General features: G+C 40.4%; 1 protein-coding gene across 22 annotated transcripts in view; it reads right to left on the bottom strand.

Annotated features, from left to right (window-relative positions):
- The window catches only part of MIA2 (MIA SH3 domain ER export factor 2), a 121,385-nt gene that overhangs the window by 68,058 nt on the left and 30,890 nt on the right, over positions 1 to 22,437 (bottom strand). For 3 of the 22 annotated variants that reach the window (XM_078334816.1, XM_054239890.2, XM_009005973.5), the window contains exons 7-10: positions 11,318 to 11,449; positions 8,823 to 8,844; positions 8,647 to 8,735; positions 162 to 239 (exon numbers count right to left, since the gene is read on the bottom strand). In XM_078334816.1, the coding sequence (XP_078190942.1) occupies positions 162 to 239; positions 8,647 to 8,735; positions 8,823 to 8,844; positions 11,318 to 11,449 (321 nt within the window). Of the gene's footprint in view, positions 1 to 161; positions 240 to 8,646; positions 8,736 to 8,822; positions 8,845 to 11,317; positions 11,450 to 15,322; positions 19,563 to 19,875; positions 20,051 to 20,208; positions 20,238 to 20,430; positions 20,529 to 20,679; positions 20,745 to 20,884; positions 21,022 to 22,300; positions 22,432 to 22,437 lie in introns of those variants that run through there. The other 19 variants (XM_035260396.3, XM_078334820.1, XM_009005975.5 and 16 more) reach the window with 12 other exon arrangements.

Raw genomic sequence — 22,437 nt, 5'->3', positions numbered from 1 at the left:
GTTCCATTTCCTAGATTAACTTTCTTCTTTAAGTTTTAACATCCAGAGATGCTCTTTCACATTTCTTTCAAATACTTAGTTTTCAGAAAATACATTTTTAAACTTTTTGTTACTTAGGATCTTTTCCTCAGATTTTAAAATTATATCATTTGGTTTTTTACCTCCAAACTTTGTGCTTCTGTTGCCTCCTTCTCAAAGCTGGCATCCTTTAAAGATGACTCTACTTCATAGCCTTCATACTGAAACAAAACACCACCACAAGTAAAAACTCTACTAATTTTATTCTAAATCTTATCTGGATAGACGCCTAAGAAGCAGACAGAATCCATTTCCACATGTACATTAAATTTACTTGGATTTACTTAGCTTTAAGTTTTTCAAATCTGACCACTGTAACAACCAATGCCAGAGCAGCTAACACATCACAAACCACTAGCTCAGGCAACAAATGCTAGAACTTCACCCCTAAGACTAAAGTCTGCTTCTCAGAGAACACGTATTAGCAGATAACTCATATTAGCATCTTTTACTAAAAATAAGGTAAAAACTATAATGTAAGGTTGTACTAAAAATTATCTAAAGGTTTACTCAAAAAGCATATTGTTATGTAAGCTGTCTAATTATGCCCCCAAGAAGTAAACCTCTTCTTTAAGCCTATTCATTAAAGAGAAATTTATAGTAACTGATCATCAAAACATTTCACTTTTAATTCATACCAGACAACAAAACAAATGTGGCATATAAAAATCTTTAAAACTAGGGAATGACCATCAAAAAATGAAAGAAACAATACAATATATAATGCTATAAGATTTGGTAAAATGCACTTCAAGGATTCAAAAAAAAGTGATTAAACTGAAGACTAGATTGTTCTGGATCATGACAAAAATACCAAAAAAAATAGTATCTGTCTGAAAGCCTCAGACAGCTATCAAACCAGTGAGGATTTGTGAAAGAAGTAGAAATCCCCAGAAAGGCACGTCTAGCATTTGACCTTTCTATTCCCCCTAAAAGAAGAGGCTGATGGGCTGAGAAACTAAGCAGAGCAGGAGACTCAGAAGCTGAGAAAAAAAACTTGCAGTTCAGGACCTACCAAGTCAGATGAACCAGTGTAGCTCAGGCTTTAGGATGGGACCCTGTGCTTGGCTAAACAATGATTTCTCCAAAGATGTCTATGTTCTACTCCCTAGAATGTCCAGGTGTAACAAAGGATCTTAAGATGGAAAGAGCATCCAAAATTATTTTGGTGGGCCCAATATAATGCCAAGGGTCCTTATAAGGAGGCAAAAGGACCAAACTTAGAAAAGAATGATATGATATTAAGATAGAAGCAGAAATTGGGAGGAGGTAGCTATGAGCCAAGGTATGCTGGCAGACTCTAGAATCTAGAAGAGACAAGACACAGATTTCCTCCTAGAACATACATAAAGAATCAGACTTGCTGCTATCTTAATTTTTGCCCATAAGATTGGTTTTAAGCCTAGGTGTGGTAGCTCATGCCTGTAATCCCAGCACTTTGGGAGGCCAAGGTGAGAGAATTACTTGAGGCCAAGAGTTCAAGAGCAGCCTAGGCAACATAGTGAGATCCCATCTCTACAACAAAATTAAGTTTTTAAATGATCAGTTTTAGACTCTGACCTTCAAAATTGTAAGAGGATAAATATGTGTTTTTTACACCATTAAGTTTATAGTAATTTATTACAATAGCAAAAGAAAATTAATGTCCTTACCAACCTAAACTGGCTACCTTGGCCAGGCACAGTGGCTCATGCCTTTAATCCCAGTGTTTTGGGAGGTCGAGGTGGGTGGATCACGAAGTCAAGAGTTCAAGACCAGCCTGGCAAACTAGGTGAAACTCTGTCTCTACTAAAAACACAAAAATTAGTTGGGCATGGTGGCAAGCTATCCGGGAGGCTGAGGCATAAGAATCATTTCAGCCTGGGAGGCGAAGGTGGCAGTGAGCCAAGATCACCCCACTGCACTCTAGCCTGAGCAACAGAGTAAGACTATCTCAACAATAAAAAAAAAAAAACCTACCTGCCTCATAACAAAGTCAAAACCAAAAACAAACTAATCCTCTGAACTAACGCCCAGCTTCCAAATATCTCAACCTGTTATTAAAGTAATATGACCTCCCAACAAAGAAAAGCCTACGACCAGATGGCTTCACAGTTAAATTTTACCAAACTTTCAGAGTAGAATTATTACCAATACTTCTTAAACTCTTCCAAGAAAAAACAGGAGGGAATATTTCCTAACACATTTTATGAGTCCAGCATCACCTTAATACCTAAACCAGACCAAGACACCACAATAAATAAACAAACAAACAAGGCCGGGCTCACACCTGTCATCCCAGCACTTTGGGAGGCCGAGGCAGGCATCACGTGATCAAGAGATCAAGACCATCCTGGCCCACATGGTAAAACTCCATCTCTACTAAAATCCAAAAAGAAAAAGCCAGGCATGGTGGCATGCACCTGTAGCCCCAGCTACTCAGGAGGCTGAGACAGTGGAATCGCTTGAACCTGGGAGGTGGAGGATGCTGTGAGCCGAAACTGTGCCACTGCACTACAGCCTGGGCGACGGAGCAAGACTCCGTATCAAAAAAAAAACCTACAGGTCAGTATCTCTGATGAACACTGATGTAAAAATCCTAAATAATCAGCAAATTGACATTAACAATACATCAAAAAGATTATGCACTGTGATTAAGTGGGGTTTCTCCCTGGCATGCAAAGCTAGTTTAATCTATGCAAATCAATTAATGTGATATATCACATTCACAGACTGAAAGACAAAAACCACATCATCATACCAACTGACACAGAAAAAACATTCAACAAAGTTCAACATCCATTTTTCTTTTTTTAATTTTGAGAGATAGGATCTCCCTATGTTGCCCAGACTGGACTTGAATTCCTGGCTCAGGCAATCCTCCCACCTCAGGATCCCAGGAAGGTGGGACTATAGGCACATACCCTCATGCCCAAACCAACAACGTTTCTTGATAAAAACTTTTAACAGTTTAAGTATAGTAATAAAGATCTGGCCAGGTGTCGCAGCTCACGCCTATAATTCCAACACTTTGGGAAGCCCGAGGAGTTCAACTCCAGCCTGGACAACATGGCAAACCCCATCTCTCCCAAAAACACACAAATTAGCCAGGCTTGGTGGCACACACACACACCTGTAGTCCCAGCTACTCTAGGGAGGCTAAGGTGGTAGAATCACTTGAACCCAGAAGGTTGAGGCTCTAGTGAGCCATGAGCATGCCACTACACTCCATCCTGGGCAACAAAATGAGACTCTGTCTCAAAAAAATAAAAAATAAATAAAATTTTTAAAATAATTAAAAAAATAAAAATTTTAAAAAAGAAATAAAGTTCCTCAACATAACAAAGATCATTTATGAAAAACCTACAGCAAATATCATCAGTGAGGACAAACTGAAACCTTTCCACTGAGATCTGGTACAAAGCAAGGATGTCCAAAATCACTTCCATTCAAAACAGTACTGGCAGGGCTGGGTGTGATGGCTCACACCTATAATCCCAGCACTCTGGAAGGCAGAGATGAGCAGATTACTTGAGCCTAGGAGTTCAAGACCAGCCTGGGCAACATGGCCAGACTCCAACTTTACGAAAAAATACAAAAATTAACTGGGTGTGGTGGTGCATGCTACTTGGGAGTCTGAGATGGGAGAAACACCTGAACTCGGGAGGTTGTGGCTGCAGTGAGCTGTGACCATGCCACTGCACTCTGGCCTGGGCAACAGACTGAGACCTTGTCTCAAAAATCAAAAACAAAATAGTACTAGAAGTACTATCAAGTGCAATTAGACAAGAAAAAGAAATAAAAGGCCTCACAAGGTGGCCTGTGCCTATAATCCCAGCACTTTGAAAGGCCAAGGTAGGCAGATCACTTGAGGTCAGGGGTTCGACACCAGCCTGTCCAACATGGTGAAACCCTGTCTCTACCAAAAAATACAAAAAAAAAAAAAAAAAATTAGCCAGGCATGGTGTTTAATTTGTTACACCAGCAAAAGGAAATTAATGCCCTTACCAACAAAACCTGGCTCCCTTGGCTGGGCACAGTGGCTCATGCCTGTAATCCCAGCACTTTGGGAGGCCAAGTTAGGCAGATCACAAGGTCAGGAGTAAAATTAACAAGGTAAAATTAGCTGTGTGTGGTGGCATGTGCCTGCAATCCCAGCTACTCAGGAGGCTGAGGCAGGAAGATCACTTGAACTGGGAGGTGGAGGTTGCAGTCAGCAAAGTTCGCATCATTGCACTCCAGCCTGGGTGACAGAGTGAGACTCCGTCTCAAAAGAAAAAAAAAATGAAATTGAATTCTTACTTTATATAATACACAGAAATCAACTCAAAATGGATAAAAGACCTAAACATAAGACCTGAAACCTCAAAACTCCTAGAAGAAAACATAACAAAAAAAGTTCCTTGACACTGGCCTTGGTAATAATTTACTGAATATCATGCCAAAAACTTAGGCTACAAAAGCAAAAAATAAGTGAATAGGACTATGTCAAAATAAAAAGCTTCTAGACAGCAAAACAAACAACAAAATGAAAGTTCCTTTGAGCTGAAGCTGCAAGGTAAAAAAACTAAAATATACATAACAAAAGTAAAAAGGCAACCTACAGATTTAGAAAAAAACATATCAGACAAGGGGTTAATACTCAATATTTTGAAAGACCTCATACGACTCAACAACAAGAAAACATATAACCTGATTTAAAAAACAGGAAAAGGACTTGAATAGATATTTCTCTGAAGATGACATGAAAATGGCTAACAGGTATATGAAATGGTGTTCAACATCACCAATCATCAGGGAAATGCAAATCAAAAACACAATGAGATACTTCCTCATATCTGTTAGAATAGCTATTTTCAAAAAGTCAAGAGAGATGACAAGTATTTGTGAGGGTGTGGATAAACGGGAACCCTTATACAACAAACCTCCGTGATGCAAGTTTACCTATGTAATAAATCTGCACTTCTACCTCTGAACTTAAAATAAAAGTTAAAAAAAAAAAAAGGGGGGGGAACCCTTATTCTAGACAAGAAAAGAGAAAGAAAGAGCAGGTCCTTTGAATAACACTGTTTTCTTCAATATTGTTTCATTATAACACTGATTTTGTAAAAAACCTGATTCAGTATACGTTGTTTCACTTAAAGTCAATTTTCAGGAACCTATTAAGGACTTTAAGGGCTTACTATACACTACTGGCAGGGAATGTAGATCAATGCAGTCATTACAGAAAACAGTACAGAGATTCCTAAAGAAATTTAAAATAGAGCTACTACATCCAGCTGTGCAAACCTTCTTCCAGATATTTATCCAAAAGTAATGAAATTGGCACCTTGTACAGACAGCTGCACATCCATGTTCACTGCAGCATTACCTGCAGTAGCCAGTATGGAGACATCAAGGAACAAATGATTAAAGAAACTGTGGTATATATTTACAATGGAATATTATTCAGCAATAAAAAAGGTGGAGATCCTGCCATTTGCTACAACATAGATGGACCTAGAAAACACTCTGCTAAGTAAAATAAGCCAGATATAGAAAGAAAAATATTGCATGACCTCACTTATATGTGGAATTTTTGTAAAGTTCAAATATACAGAGAGAATAAAACATTAGTTAGCAGTGTTGGGTGGGAGGGAGGAAACAGAGACATGCAAGTCAAAAACTACAAAGTAGAAAATATGGCCCAACATGGTGGCTCACACCTGTAATTCCAACACTTTGGGAGGCTGAGGCAAGAGAATCACCTGAGCCTGGGAGTTTGAGACCATCCTGGGGAACACAGGGAGACCCCCATCTCTACAAAAAATTTAAAAATCAGGCAAGCAGGTATTACGAGCCTGTACCTGCAGCTACTTGGAAATCTGAGGTGGGAAGATTACTTGAGCCCAGGAAATAGAGACTGCAGTGAATCAAGATCACACAACTGTACCCCAGCCTGGGTAACATAATGAAACCCTGTCGCGATAAAAGAAAATAAGTGGGATGAACAAGTTAAAAGATCTCTTGTACAGCATGAGTTCTATAGTTAATAACAGTGCATTGTATTCAGGATTTTTGTTAAGTGAGTACATTATAGCTGTCTTTAGTGAAGTGGGTGGGCAGGAAACGGGTAACTATGAGAGATAAAGGATATGTTAATTTGTTTCACTGTAGTAACTGTTTTACTATATATGTATCTTACCATGTTTATTCCTTAAATATACACAATAAAACTTATTTTACCAAAAAGAAACTAAAATAATGTTATCTGAAATTTCTAATGTTCCTAGCCTAGCTGCCTGTGAAAATCAATAGTAAATCCTAACTGAAGAGAGACGACAGCAACCACAGCTTCAAAATTATCTCTACAATTTTTATTATACTATCGCTGACACTCTATATAAAATAACCTGGCATTCAAGAGGACAAGACTTGACTAAAAAACAAGAAAAAAATGAGCACCAAAAAGAGACTACTGGATAATGCAATAGTAATTAAAAATGGAGTTCTTAAGACATTAAAATAAGAAAGTATATGTAGGCGTTTGAAAATAAAAAAATAAAAATAATAAATAAATAAAACAAGAGAGCACAGGTCGGGTATGGTGGCTCACACTTGTAATTCTAGCACTTTGGAAGGCTTCAGTAGGCAGATTGCCTGAACTAAGGAGTTCAAGACCAGTCTGCGCAACACAGTGAAACCCCATCTCTACTAAAATACAAAAAATTAGCCAGGCGTGGTGGTGTGCGCCTGTAGTCCCCGCTACTTGGGAAGCTGAGGCAGGAGAACTGCTTAAACACAGAAGGCGGAGGCTACAGTGAGCCAAGATCACACTACTGCACTCCAGCCTAGGCAACAGAGTGATACTCCATCTCAAAAAAAAAAACCAACACAAAGATAAGAGAGTATAATGTATAAAAGAAATTTTAAAATAGTATTGTACCAGAGAAAAAGAATTACAAAAAGAGCCAGAATAAAACTGCAGAACTGAAAAAGGCACAAGATGAAAGTAAGATTTCAATGGATGGTTTAATAGACATAAATGAAAACAACTGGCAACATGGAAGCTAGATAAGAAGAATATATCAAGACTGAAGTGTGCGCAAACAAAGACATGGAAACCCCAGAAAAGAACATCAGAGACAGATGAGATATAATAAAAAGTTAAAATACACATTTTTATAGTCCCAGAAAAGAAGAAAAAAGGGCAAAAACAATATGTGGAAATAATCAAGAGTATTTCAAAACTAATAAAAGACAAAACACAGTGGCTCACAGCTGTAATCCCAGCACTTCAGGAAGCAAAGGCGGGAGGATTGCTTGAACCCAGGAGTTCAAGACCAGCCTGGGCAACATGGCAAAACCCCATCTCCACGAAAATTTCTTTTAAATTAGCTGGGCATGGTGGCTGGTGCATGCCTGTATCCCAGCTACTCAGGAGGCTGAGGTGGGAGGATCACCTGAGCCCAGGAAGTGGAGGCTGAAGTGAGCCAAGATCATACCACTGCACAGCAGCCTGGGCAACAGAGTAAGACCCTGTATCAAAAAAAAAAAACAACTAACAAAAGACATTAAGCCACAGATTCTAGAAGTATCATAAACCCCAAAAAGGATAAATAGGAAAAAAACCACACCTAGACAAATCATAGTAACAATGCTGAAAGCCAAAAACATAGAAAAAAATGATAATAGCCAGGTTTCTTATCTTATACAGTTAAACTATACCAATACTACCTACTGAAAAGAAAATACATGACCACAAAAAAAACTTGAATGCTCATAGTAACTTTATTCATAATAGCCAAGAACTAAAAATTAACCTACCAGACACTGAGACTTGTTATAAAACTACACGACAGAAAAAAGCATGTTATTGGCAAAAAACAAACAAGAAAAAGGCCAATAAAATACAAGATTTACAAGAAACAGACTCATATATATTTAGTGACTTAAGAAGATGACACTATAGAACAAGAGAGAAAAGATGGTCCTTCCAATAAATGGCATTGGTTAACTCGATACGAACAGGTAAAAACTGAATCGTACACACACACACACACACACACACACACACAAACACACAAACACACACACACACCCCTCCTCAACTGCACCATCAGCTTTGATTTCAGATGGATTAAAGACTATTACAGACTGAATTGTGTCCCCACAAATTCATACGTTGAAACTCCAATTCCCAGTACCTCAGAATGTGACTCTATTTGGACACAACGCCTTTAGAGGTGGTCAAAATAAGTTAACATTGTTAGGGTGGGCCCTAATCCAATCTGACTAGTGTCTTTATGAAAAGAGAACATTCCGATACACAAACAGACACCAGAGATGTGCACATGCAGAGGATGTGTTTGTGTGCTCGACCTCATCAGCCAGGAAAACGCAAAGGGAAAGCATAAGGAGATACCACTGTACACCTACTACAATGATTAAAATTAGTAAGACTGGTTAAATGTTGAATATGAAAAGCAAGAGAACTCTCATACTCTGCAACAAAGCATTCATAATCTTAAATATACACAAAAGTGCCTACAGTGAGAAGTATAAAGTTCTCTGACTCCTAGATGAATATTATTTTCAAAAATATCCTACCTCTTTTTGAACAAGGCTAAATTTTTCAAGTAGTTTACATTTTTCTTCAATTAGTCCAGAAAGCATTACAGCAAGCTTTTTCTCTCTTCCTAAAAAAGTCAAGCCAATATTATCATGAGTAAATTATTATAAGATTTTACATCACAACAAGATTAAAAGCAGGAAAAAGAACTTACCCACATATAGCCGACTCCTAACCTGAAACAAATTTTTAACAAAAATTGTATTAAAACAATACACACTCAAATAAATCAATTTTTAACATCTACTACCAACTTAAAAATATGGGTTTCTTATTGCCTTCGTATAAATACAAGTAAACTGAAGGTATTCTGTTTCCAATGAGAAAATAAATGCTACTTTTTTTCTTTTGAGAAAGAGTCTTGCTCTGTCTCCCAAGCTGAAATGCAATGATGCTGTCTCAGCTCACTGCCACCTCCGCCTCCAGGTTCAAGCGATTCTCTTGCCTCAGCCTCCCAAGGAGCTGGGATCACAGGTATTCTCCACCATGCCTGGCTAATTTTTGTATTTTTAGTAAAGACAGTGTTTCACCATGTTGGTCAAGCTGGTCTAGTACTCCTGACCTCAGCTGATCTACCCACCTGGGTTTCCCAAAGTGCTGAGATTACAAGCATGAGCCACCTCACCAGGCCTAAATACTACTTATTTAAAGGCTCCCTATTGAAGGGTCACATTGTGAATTAGCATATTAAAAGCTCTGAAATAACTTTACTCTAAAGATACTTGTTTAATTTCTTTGACCCTACAAAATAATTTCAAGAAGACCCCTAGGCCTGGCATGGTGGCTCATGCCTGTAATCCCAACACTTTGGGAGGCCGAGGTGGGTGGATCACAAGGTCAGGAGATCGAGACCATCCTGGCTAACATGGTGAAACCCAGTCTCTACTAACAAAACACAAAAAATTAGCCGTGCGTGGTGGCACATGCCAGTAGCCCCAGCTACTCAGGAGGCTGAGGCAGAAGAATCGCTTGAACCCAAGAGGCAGAGGTTGCAGTGAGCCAAGATCACACCACTGCACTCAAGCCTGTGCAACTGAGCAAGACTTTATCTCAAAAAAAAAAAAAAAAAAAGCAGCAGCCCCTATTATCATATTCCCTGATGCTAATGTCCAAAATAAAACAGCAAAATAAAAGAGAAATGTTACATAGGCTATGAACATAGTCAGTTCATAGACCTGAACTGACTAAAGAAACAGTAAACTAAACTTTTTTATTCCTTAACCTCTCTCAAATAATGAAGCAGGGGGGGAATTCATTTGTAAAAGGATCAGTCTTAGGGCTAAGGTAACACAAACAAGTAGAAAAGAAATGAGGACTTCAATCATCTACAGAATATGAACAGAAATAAAATTAAATGGGAAACCTTTAAAAAACAAGATACTCTACAATGAGTATAGATGAGGAATGGATAAGTGAACTGATTTCAGTTCCTCATATTGAGGAACTCTCAAAAGGTACAGAAAACCATAAAGAAATTGAATAATAGAAGTTAAGAGATATGGAAGTCAGACATACAAGGGCCAACATCTGAAAAATAGCAGTCCCAAAAATGCATGAAAATTTTCCCAAAATTAGGTAAGGCGTGGTGGCTAATGCCTATGATCCCAGTACTTTGGGAGACCGAGGCGGGCAGATCACGTGAGGCCAGAAGTTCTGAGTAACACAATGAAACCCCATCTCTACAAAAAAAAAAAAAAAAAACACAAAAATTAGCCAGGCATGGTGGTGCAGGCCTGTAATCCCAGCTACTCAGGAGGCTGAGGCATGAGAATCACTTGAGCCCAGGAAGTAGAGGTTGCAGTGAGCTGAGATCATGCCACTGCACTCCAGCCTGGGTGACAGGAGTGAAACCCTTTCTCAAAAATAAATAAAATTTTCCAGAATTAAAAAAGATGAAGCTGGGCATAGTGACATGAGTCTGTGTAGTCCCAACTACTCAGGAGGCCAAAACAGGGTTGCTTAAGGCTAGGAGTTTGAGGCTATGATTACATCTGTGAATAGCAACTGCACTGCAGCCTAGGCAACACAGTGAGACGCCATCTCTTTAAAAATACATATATATGAAAGATCTTATATTAAAAGATTCAGGTCGAGCATGGTGGCTCACACCTGTAATCCCAGCACTTCGGGAGGCTGAGGCAGGAGAACTGCTTGAGCCCAGGAGTTCGAGACCAGACTGGGCAACACGAGACCCTCATCTCTTTATTTTTGATACAGGTCTCCCTCTGTCACCCAGGGTGGAATGCAGTGTCACAATCACGGCTCACTGCAGCCTTGACTTCCCAGACTCAAGCAATCCTCTCACTTCAGCCTCCTGAGTAGCTGGGTCCACAGACAGATATTCCCATGTCCAGCTAATTTTTGTAATTTTTGCAGTAATGGAGTCTCACCATGTTGCCCCGGCTGGTCACAAACTCCTAAGCTCAAGCGATCTGTCTGCCTTGGCCTCCCAAAGTGCTGCGATTAGAGGCAAGAGCCATGACACTGGGCCTGACTCTCATTGCTGGCCCTCATCTCTTAAAAGAAAACCCTCTGAATCCCTACATAGTTCCTAACTTGTTTCCTTAAAATAACAAATATGTTTCTCATGTTATTTGTTCAGTCCAGTGACAGAATGAACATTCTCTTAGTACAACGCTGGTTACTTACCGATCTAAAACTTCTCCACAAAAAAAAGAGAACAGCACAAAATCCAACAACAGCTGCACATATCACCAATTCCCATGGAAAACCATAAGGATTAGAATCTGGTCTCATACCTTCAGGCAGTGCTGCCACAACCTTCAAGATAAAGAAAAGTAAATCCTTAAAAACGCACTTTTGATAAAAATACTGATTACAAACAGGTACAAGTTTATGTGGTTAACATAAAATGGGCTGCCTGACTAACACCAAACAGAAGGTATCAGAGTACATTTTTCTGGCAAATTTCAATCACTATCACCAGGTAAAGAACAGCAGTATGGTGAAATGCAATTAACTTCAAACTGGAGTTCTACAGAGGTGCCTCAGAACTTCTGAGGATGATAATAAGAGACGGCCAAAGAAAGAAGCTGAGTGACCTGGGGGTTCAGGTACTCTTAACCTGATTTCAACTAGCTTAGGTTTTATGTGTAGAGTATAATCAGTTCCCCAATATACAATATCCCTACAGGAAAAAAAATCAAATTGCAGCTTTAAAAATAAAAAGTTTAATTCAAAGCCAGCCTGGGCAACAAAATAAGACCTGTCTCAAAAACTAAAAAAAACATTTTGAACACCACTAATAGAGCTTTGGGTATGGAGTGTGAATTTATCCGCCCTACCTCTGTAGGTCCCGTCTCTTACCTGTAATAAGAATAATGCTGTTTGAACATGCCAGATAGGTGCTCAATAAAGGGTAATTATTTCTATTATCTCCTCCAAAGACCCTGATCTTCTGACCATGGTCTTTCCACATTACTTCTCCCCACAGCAGTTGTCAGCACAACACAGCCTAAGGCTTTTCCTGTTGCTTCTATATTTCACCTTTCTCTGAGTTAGCTCATTACTTGTTCTTAGCCAGTGGGGTTATTCTGCACTCGTTACCAGACCCAAGATATTAGTTGATCAAAAAGAAAAAGAGAAAGGGAAGAGGAAAAAAGAAAAATGCCATTGTAAGAACAATCTGAAGTATGATCAGATTTTATTCTTTTCAGGCTTTAACCCAAAACCTCTACAGCAAATCTGCCTTGTAGGCCCTTTCTGCCTATAAGAACAGTCTTTAATAGTTATTTTCCTCTTCAAAATCTTTTATAACTCCAATCCAAATATGTACTCCTTCCAAGTTGCTATCTATATTTCATTAACCTGTACCAAACAAACATGATTATACTTTTTAAAAATATCCCTTTACCCTGATCTCTGCTTCTGCCTCTCTACATTACCCTAGGCACCAGTTCATAGAAATCTAATATAATTACAAGCAATTGATGATTTAAAAGAAAAAAAAAGATACTTATTTTTGCCATTGGGGAAAAAAGGCATTCAATACACAATACCAGGGAGAAAAGAAGTTCTCTTCACAGTTTACATATTTCCCAAGAATCTTACTTTCAGCTAACGTATTCAACACATAGATGCAGACTACCTCAAAAATCATATAATCAATATGATTTATGGCACTATACTTTAAAAGGCAATTCAAAAAGCATCTCTTAGATCAAACATGTAATTATCTTTAGCACAATAATATTTCTTACATTCAATCACGTTTTTAACAGCTCTTCTCTTCTAAAAGGACATGGTAAATTCTAGTTTAAAGGCTGGGGCTAGGGCCAGGGACAGTGGCTCATGTCAGCACTTTGGGAGGCCAAAGTGGGCAGATCACATGAGGCCAGGAGTTCAAGACCAGCCTGGCCAACATGGCAAAACCCCGTCTCTATTAAAAATACAAAAATTAGCCAGGCATGGTAGTGGGCATATGTAGTTCCAGCTATTAGAAAGGCTGAGGCAGGAGAATCACTGGAACCCAGAAGGCAGAGAATGCAGATCATGCCACTGCACTCCAGCCTGGGTGACAGAGCAAGACTCTGTCCCAAATTAAAAAAAAAAAAAAGAAAAAAAAAAAAGGATTAAGGAAATAATGGAAATTAAGGAATAATTTTTAAAAAAATAAAATTTAAAAATAAAAAATAAAATAAAGCCTTGATTGAGCTGATTAGATGTGGGAGACTGAGGAAAAGCTAAGAATCTGAGTCTTGGCCAGCTACGGTGGCTCAGTCCTGTAATCCCAGCACTCTGGGAGGCCAAGATGGGCAGATCACGTGAGGTCAGGAATTTGAAACCAGCCTGGCCAACATGGTAAAACCTCGTCTCTATTAAAAATACAAAAATTAGTTGGCAGTGATGGCGTGACCCTGTAATCCCAGCTACTCGGGAGGCTGAGACACAAGAATTGCTTGAACCCAGGAGGAGGCTACAGTGAGCAAAGATTGCACCACTGCAATCCAGCCTGGCTGACAGAGCGAGACTCCATCACAAAAAAAAAAGTCTGAGTTCTAAAAAATTCACCTCAAATTCATTGCTCTGGTCTAAATTATTCTGGCTTTCTCAACGAGGCTTTTTACTCTCAGATTTTATCTAAAAATTTAAAAGCCAGACAAATACATCACAAGAAAAGAAAATCAAACGCTAATATATCTTATGACTACAGATGCAAAAATCCTTGACAAAATATTAACCAAATCCAGTAGCATATAAAAAGGATTATGTACCATGAAGAAGTGGGATTTATCCCAGAAATGCAAGGTTGCTTTAACATGCAAAAATGAATTAATGTTATAAACCATATTAGGAGAATGGAGAGGAAAAAAAACACATGATCATCTCAACAGACACAGAAAAAGCATTTGACCATATCTAGTACCGTTTCATAATCAAAACATTCAACAAAAATTAGTCAAGCATGGTGGCACATGCCTATAGTCTCAGCTACTCAGAAGTCCAAGGTGGGAGAACCACCTGAGCCCAGAAAGTCAAGACAGCAAGACAGAAGTGAACCATGATCATGCCATTGCACTCCAGCCTGGGCAACAGAGTAAGACCCTGTCCCAAACAAACAACAACAGCAAAAAAAAAACACACAAACTCCACAAAGTACAATTTGAGGGAATTTCCTCAACTGACAAGGAACATCTATACAAAACCTACAATTAATATCATACTTAATGATGGGGAAAAAAAGCTTTCCTCCTATGACCAGGAACAACAATGTCCACTCTATTAACATTTATTCAACATCGTAATGGAGGTTCTAGCCAGAGGAATTAGGCAAAAAGAAATAAATAAAAGGCATCCAGACTGGAAAGGAAGAAGAAAAACTGTTTGAAGATGACATAATGCTATACTATACACATAGAAAATCCTAAAGAACCTATGGAAAAACTATCAGAGCTAATAACAAGCTCAGCAAAGTTGCAGAATACAAAATCTACATGGAAAAATCAGTTGAATTTCTATACAAAGAGCAACCTGAAAATGAAATAAAGAAAACATTTCCATTTACAATAGCATCAAAAAGAATATTAGGAATACATTTAACAAAAAAAGTGCATGCTGAAAACTATAAAATACTGTGAAAAGAAACTAAAGAAGACCTAAATAAATGTAAAGCTACTCCATGTTCATGGGCTGGAAGACTTCTTTGTTTGTTTGAGACAGGGACTGACTCTGTCGCCCAGGCTGGAATGCAGTGGTGCAATCTTGGCTCACTGCAGCCTCGCCTTCCCCAGGCTTAGGTGATCCTCCCACCTTAGCCTCCCAAGTCGCTGGACTACAGGCACATCCCACTTGCCCAACTAATTTTTTTATTTCTTTTGGAGACAGCGTTTTGAGAGTGGCTGGAGGCAGCCAAATGCCTAGACAGATAGGGGCAGGTCCCTAGTGAAACCCCAACTCCAAGCAGAAGACAGTTTAAAGCTTGAAAACCAAGGTAGAAGTTAAATCCTTGGACCAAACTGAGAACTTGCCTTCCTGTTTGGTGCATTTTCCTCTGATTGATCCCCACTCTTCACCTATTTTACATATACCTGCCCTTTCCTAATTATTTTCTACATTGTCATGCCCATCTTTGAGTGGTGTCTTTGCTTTAACCTTTTATTTTGCATACTCACAAGTCAATCAGCATGCACTCACCATTCTGAGTCCGTAAAAGGCCCCAGACCCAGCCACACAGGGAGACTTGCCTGCCTTTGGGTAGGGGAACCACCCGCTGCATTCCCTCTTTGCTGAGAGCTTTCCTTTCGCCTAATAAATTCTATTCCACTCACTCTCCTGGGTCCGCATGCCTAATTCTTCCTGGTTGTGAGACAAGAACTCAGACCTAGCTGAGCTATGAAGCAGAAAGACCACCAAGTTGTCTGAGCTGGTCTCGAAGTCCTGGGCCCAAGTGATCTTCTCACCTTGGCCTCCCAACGTGCTAGGATTACAGGCATGAACCACTGTACCCAGCTTGAAAGACAATATTAAAACAGCAATACTCCCCAAACTGATCTACAGATTACATGCAACCTGTATCAAAATTCCAACTGCCTTTTTTGCAGAAATGGACAAACTGAATCCTGAATTCCTAAAACTGAATTCCTAAAATTTGTATAGAAATGCAAGAAACTCCAAATAGCCAAAACAATATTGATAAAGAAAAACAACACTGATAAAGAAAAAGAATGCTGAAGGACTCATATTTCCCTACTGTAACTTACTACAAAGCTACAATAATCAAGACGTTGTGTAAAAAAAATTTTTAAAGACAACGTGGCAATGGCATAAGAATAGACACAGACCAATGAAACAAAAACGAGAGTCTAGAAATAAAGCCTTAAATTTATGGTCAATTATTTTCAACAGTATCCAGACAAATCAACAAAAAAAGAAGTCCTTTCAAACAAATCATACTGGAATAATCCAATAAATACCCACATGCCAAGGAATGAATCTAGACTCATTCTTCACAACGTATACAAAAACAAAATCACTCAAAGTGGATCAAAGAACTAAGTGCTAAACCTCTTAGAAGGAAGCGTAACTGTAAATCTTTATAACCTTGTCTTAAGCAACAGTTTCTTAGATATGACACTAAAAGCAAAAGCAACCAAAGGAAAAAAAAGATAAATTTGACTTAATCAAAATGTAGAATGCTTATGCTGCTAAGAACACACCAAGAGAGTGAAAAGAAAATGCACAGAATGAGAGAAAATCTTTCTAAATCATTTATCTAATAAGCATCTACTACCCTAAACGTATAAAGACCGCTATGATTCAACAATAAAAAGACAAATAACTCATTTTTTAAATGAGCAAAAGGAAATGAATAGACATTTTTCCAAAGAAGATATAACCAATAAGCACATGCTCAACATCACTAGTTACTAGGTAAATACAAATCAAAATAACAATGAGGCCTGGTGTGGTGGCTCATATCTGTAATACCAGCACTCTGGGAGGCTGAGGCAGGAGGATCCCTTGAGGCCAGGAATTTAAGGCAGTAGTGGGCTATGATCATGCCACTACACTTCAGCCTGGGCAACAAAGCAAGACCTCATCTCTTAAAAAACAAAACAAACAACAACCAAAAAAAAAAAAAAACAGAGTAAGACAGGGTGCAGTGGCTCACACCTGTAATCCCAGCACTTTAGGAGACCAAGGCAGGTGAATTACAAGGCCAGGAGATTAAGACCATCCTGGCCAACATGGTGAAACCCCATCTCTACTAAAAATACAAAAATTAGCCAGGCGTGGTGGCACCCACCTATAGCCCCAGCTACTCTCAAGGCTGAAGCAGGAGAATCGCTTTAACCCAGGAGGCGGAGGCTGCAGTGAGCTAAGATCGCGCCACTGCACTCCAGCCTGGATGACAGAGCAAGACTCCGTCTTAAAAAAAACCAGAGTGAAATACCACTCACTTGTACATTCACAAGGGTGACAATTAAAAACAAAAAAACAAAATCACAAGCGTTGGACTGGAAAACTAGAACCCTCATAAACTGTTGGTGGGGATGTGAAATGGTGTGACCGTGCAAAACAATTTGGCAGTTCTCAGAAAGCTAAACATATGGTAAATATGACTCTGCAATTCCTTTACTCAGGACAAGTAAAAACATATATAAAAACTTGTACACATAGCAGCATTATTCATAATAGCTGAAAAGTATTAATCCAAATGTCCATCAACTATGACATAAATGTGATATATTCACATAATGGAATATTTTTTTCAGACAAAGAAATGACAGGCCAGGCGAAGTGGCTCATGTCTGTAATCCCAGCATTTTGGAAGGCCAAGGTGGGCAGATCACTTGAGCCTAGAAGTTCAAGAGCAGCCTGGTCAACATGGAGAAAAATACAAAAAATTCAAAAAATTAGCCAGGCCTGGTGGCATGTGCCTGTGGTCCCACCTATTGAGGAGGTTGAAGTGGGAGTATCACCTGAGCAGGGGAGGTCAAGACTACAGTGAGCTGAAATCCCACCACTGCACTCCAGCCTGAGTAACAGGAGTGAGACCCTGCAATACCAGCTCTTTGGGAGGCTGAGGCAGTTATTATTATGTTTTCTTGTTATGTGAATTTTTTCTTTAAAAAAAAAAAGAAACAAAGGTGTTACATGCTACAACATGCATAAGCCTTGAAAACATGCCAAGTAAAAGAAGCCAGACACAAAAGGACCACACATAGTATGACTATATGACACATGCAGAATAGACATGTTCATTGAGACAGAAAATAGATTAGTGGTGTCATGGGATGGGGGTGAATTAGGACTGCCAGTTAGTACAGAGTTTATTTTCTGGGGTGACAAAAATGCTGAGGAACTGTGCTGATAGTTGCATTAACATAGTGAATATACCAAAAAAACACTGAAACAGACATGATAAAAGGATAAATGTTATGCTCTGTGAATATATCTCAATACAAAATAATTTCTAAAACTAAAAAAAAAAAAAATTTAAGCAGAACAATGTTGTTGTTTTTAAGCAGAACAATGCCATCCTAGCCCCCAGGCCAGGGTAGTTGCATTAGAAAAAGAAAAGAGAAGAAAAAACTGTGCAGGTGAATTCACCAGACTAAACTGCAAAATCTGGCTGCATGTCTCCATGTCTCTTTAAATTGGCAGTCCTATAAAAACTAAATCTTGAGTATTGTTGTTTTTAGTGAAGAAAGGGAAATAATGTGCAATCTGAAATTATCTCCCATCCCAAAATATGCTTCTCTTCCTATACACCCTACCTCTATGAATGACAAGTTACCACAGCCAGAAACCTGGGAGTCATTCTAGATTCCTTCTTTGTCTCACCCTTTACATGCAATCAATAAAGTCAAACATATTTTAGCTCTTAGAGGCTATTTCCCCATGCAGTATCCTCTTTTCTATTCCTACTACTGACATCTCTCCCTTAATCCTTATTTCAAGTTTTGTTTCCCTAACATCTAATCTACATGCTACTATCAAAAAGAGCTTTTAAACCAAAATCTAACCAGTGAAAAGCCTTCAACAGCTCTCCAACACATACAGCACTTGGAACCTACTCACATCTCCAGCAAGTATCATTGCACATCCCTCCCTAAGCCCACATTATACTCCAAGTAATACAGCTCCTAGGTCCCTGCACACACCGTGCTGTTTCAGGCTCCTCTGCTTAAGTTATTTGCTCAGCCTTGAAAGACTTTCCTAACCGCTCAAGAAAATGTAATCTCTCCCACCCGTCAATTTCCCAAACATTTTGTGCGTATGCTTAGGTAAGCACTTCATCAGTTTCTACTTTGTACTATTTTTTTTTTAATCTTCTGTCTCTTAACAGACAACATGATATGAGTGGCCAAAACTATGTCTTAGCCCATTTATAATCTCCATAAAGATGCTCCTTACATATTAAACACATACATATATGTATGCACTAGACAAACTATGAACTCATAAACTAAACACTAAGGCAACAGTACTCTTAATTCACATAAGGAAACATAATCATAACTGCCTCAATAATTACATGGTCTTTTTAAAGATTTAATCCAGTTTTTAAAAACACAGCGACATAAATGCACCTACACATGTCAACAAAAACACCTAGAAACACTTGAGAAAAATCTCTACAACCTGATTACAAACTAGACCTGAAAAAAAAAAAAAAAAAAAAAACACTGGGAATTTACTATCTCTAGACTGGACATTAACAAGACGGAAGTGAAGAACAATCTCACTTGTGATAGAGCATCTCAAAGGGGCATTCTTTACCAAAAACATGCAAAATCAAAATTTCAACTCCCCGCCCAACCTCAGGTGTCCTCTCAAGGTTCAACGACAACTTACATCACTAATTTAATTTAAAGGACCAGTCCTCAAGTTTCTCACAGTCGAAGGAACCACGTGTCACTGACCCCTGCTAAACAACGTAATGGAAGGGCTAATTAGTTTTAGGAATCGGGAAACATTTACACCTTTGAAAGTCCAGCTAAAGCAAGTGCTTTCTTCACCTTCCAGAGCCCCAGGTCCTCTTCCACCACACAAAAACCACTCAAGTGCCCTACGAGCCCGACTACGGCCTCGAACACAGGCCGGAGCCGGGCAGTAGGCAAGGACTGGCTTCGGGACCTCCGACCACTGCGGTTCAGACCCCAAAGCCGGTCTGCCTCTTCCTTCCCCCGGCGGCTCCCGCGACCTCTGGGCCACAGAACTCTCAACGCGCCCGGGCTCACCCTGCGTAGCTCCTCCAAGACCAGCCCCAAGTACGGCTGAGGAGTAGCCCCGGGCTCCTCCATAGCACCAAGACTGCTCTGGCAGTGACCACAGTAACCCTGGCCTGCTGTGGCCACAATAAGCGGCGGAGAACACGCAGCCTCCGGTCCGGCACCCGAATCCGCACCCGGCAACAGGAGCGGACCACTGCGGAGCCGGCTGAAGGGGAAGCTGAGGGACGCGGGCACCCACAGGCCTCACAGGCCCACGCTGCCCACGCCGGCCCCCTTGTTACACTTTACATCCTGAGGAACCGCAGGTCTGAGCCCGACCCGCACAACCCTGCGACGCACCCTGTCCTCGCCACCCCACCCCTCGGTTTGGTTTCGGCCAGGCAGCCGCTGGGAGGTAGGGAGGCGGGGAGACGCTGGCAGGCGCGAACTTCCCCTGCGCGCAGGCTTCGCAGACGTGTCCCTGTCGTTCGCTCTTAAAGGGGCCGGCGCTCTGCCTAGCGAAGCCACCCAGTCCTCGTAGTAGAGACGCTTGGGGCTGGAGAACGGGATTCGGCCTCATACCCTGCGCTGTCGTGTGAGCCGCACAGCCCCAAAGACCGTGGCTTGGTCCTAAGGTCCCCGCCTCGGGTGGCCGCGATGGCGGCGGCAAGGTCTTTCCCAGAGGCGCCTAGGCGCAGCCCCAGGGGACGAATGCGGCACGCCCCCTCGACCTGGGGCCGGCGCTAGGCCCAGCCCCGACACCCAGGGCTTTCCTTGCGCCGCCCGGCTACAGCCCAATGTCTGCGCCCAGAAGCCCTGACGGCGGCGTACCCCAGAAGACCCCACCGGCCCCGGGAAGCCAGCAATTGCTGTCATTCCAGTCAGAAAAACGGCCTGTGGGGCACCCGCCGGTGCGCCCTGCCAACCATGTCCGGACTTTGGACTTTGGACAGGAAGGCGTCCCGGCTCAGCTGTGGTCTGGTCAGAGTTTAACCTGTCCCACTCAAGAGAACCTCGATCGGGTCTCCTCGCTTACCTGACTCACCTGGGCACTTGCTAGACCCAGCTGTCTTCAATTCCATTAGTGCCCAGTTACCCAAATGCTCAATCAAATCCCTGTGGACTTTGACCCGGCGCCGCAGGGCGCGCTGTTTTCCTCCGAGAAGAGGGGCTAAAAGTAGAACCTTGCCCTCTAAATTTAGGACCCTATTTTTAGGACCGTTGAATAAAGTGCCAAATGCTGTACTTGTTCGTAGGAGAGTTTTAGCTGACATAGGTGTAAAGGATAACCAATCTCATACATATGCCTTCCTTGCCAGCATAATCATTCTCATCAAATTCTGCCTTCTCAAGTCTTTGGTGAAGCAACTCAAAAGGGAGCAGATACTTCTTCCTAAACAAATCACTCAAGAGAACTCAACAGATGAACAAAATCTTAAATCCTTAGGAAATTTTCCTGATGTAACTACTTGCGGCAACGAATTGTTACGCCATTTAAAAAAAATCAAAAGCTGGCCCAAGTTCACAGCAAGTGATTGTCAGAACCAAAATGCGGCCTGGCTTTTTAGAACTCAGATTGCTGTTTCTCCTTTGCCACATCAGCCTAAGGAGTTTCAGGAAATACTAGTATCAGAGGAGCCGAAATTGCTTAGTAATTCTCCATTGTTAAGGTATAAGGTATTACACAACTTTAATATGTGTTAGTGTATTAAAATTACATTAGTGAATAGTTTATTAAGGTTAAAACAAGCATAATGAAACTCTTATCTTTAGAATTTCGGCCGGGCGCGGTGGCTCAAGCCTGTAGTCCCAGCACTTTGGGAGGCCGAGGCGGGTGGATCACGAGGTCAAGAGATCGAGACCATCCTGGTCAACATGGTGAGACCCCGTCTCTACTAAATATACAAAAAATTAGCTGGGCATAGTGGCGCATGCCTGTAATCCCAGCTACTCGGGAGGCTGAGGCAGGAGAATTGCCTGAACCCAGGAGGCGGAGGTTGCGGTGAGCCGAGATTGCGCCATTGCACTCCAGCCTGGGTAACAAGAGCGAAACTCCGTCTCAAAAAAAAAAAAAAAAAAAAAAAAGAATTTCACAGAATCCTAGAACAATGTGTATGCCTCAATTAGAACATTGTATTACTCGATAAAAATTCTTCAATGTGTCTGAACATTTTCAGGAGACTCCAGAACCATTTTCAGGTTTTAGAACTTGCAAAAACAAGAAATAAGAAACCTCCTTTGCCCTCCCTAAGTCAGTCTGTGCCCCTCTCCAATTTTCAATAATTACCATTCCAAATATTAAAAAGATTAAAAACAGGATAAATGAAATAAATTAAAAAAAGAAAAATCTAAGTTTCCCCCATAGTAAAAACACAGTAAAGCTTAACAAACTTAGGGCAAAATTTCAAACTTATTTTTTTTCTGTATACTTAATAGTTACATAGAAACTCACCTCTTCCTCCAAATTTTTCAGTTCCATTTCTTAAAAAGCTCATGTTAAAATTTCCTAACATGTAAATAAAGTTCTACCAGGCACCTCATATCCTTGAGAAAGATTTCAGATTCTAATACATCCTGCACTCTTCTGTT

The sequence above is a fragment of the Callithrix jacchus genome, chromosome 8, assembly GCF_049354715.1.
Source record: "Callithrix jacchus isolate 240 chromosome 8, calJac240_pri, whole genome shotgun sequence".
In the NCBI taxonomy this organism is placed as follows: domain Eukaryota; kingdom Metazoa; phylum Chordata; class Mammalia; order Primates; family Cebidae; genus Callithrix; species Callithrix jacchus.
This window is presented reverse-complemented; position numbering and strand designations above follow the sequence as displayed.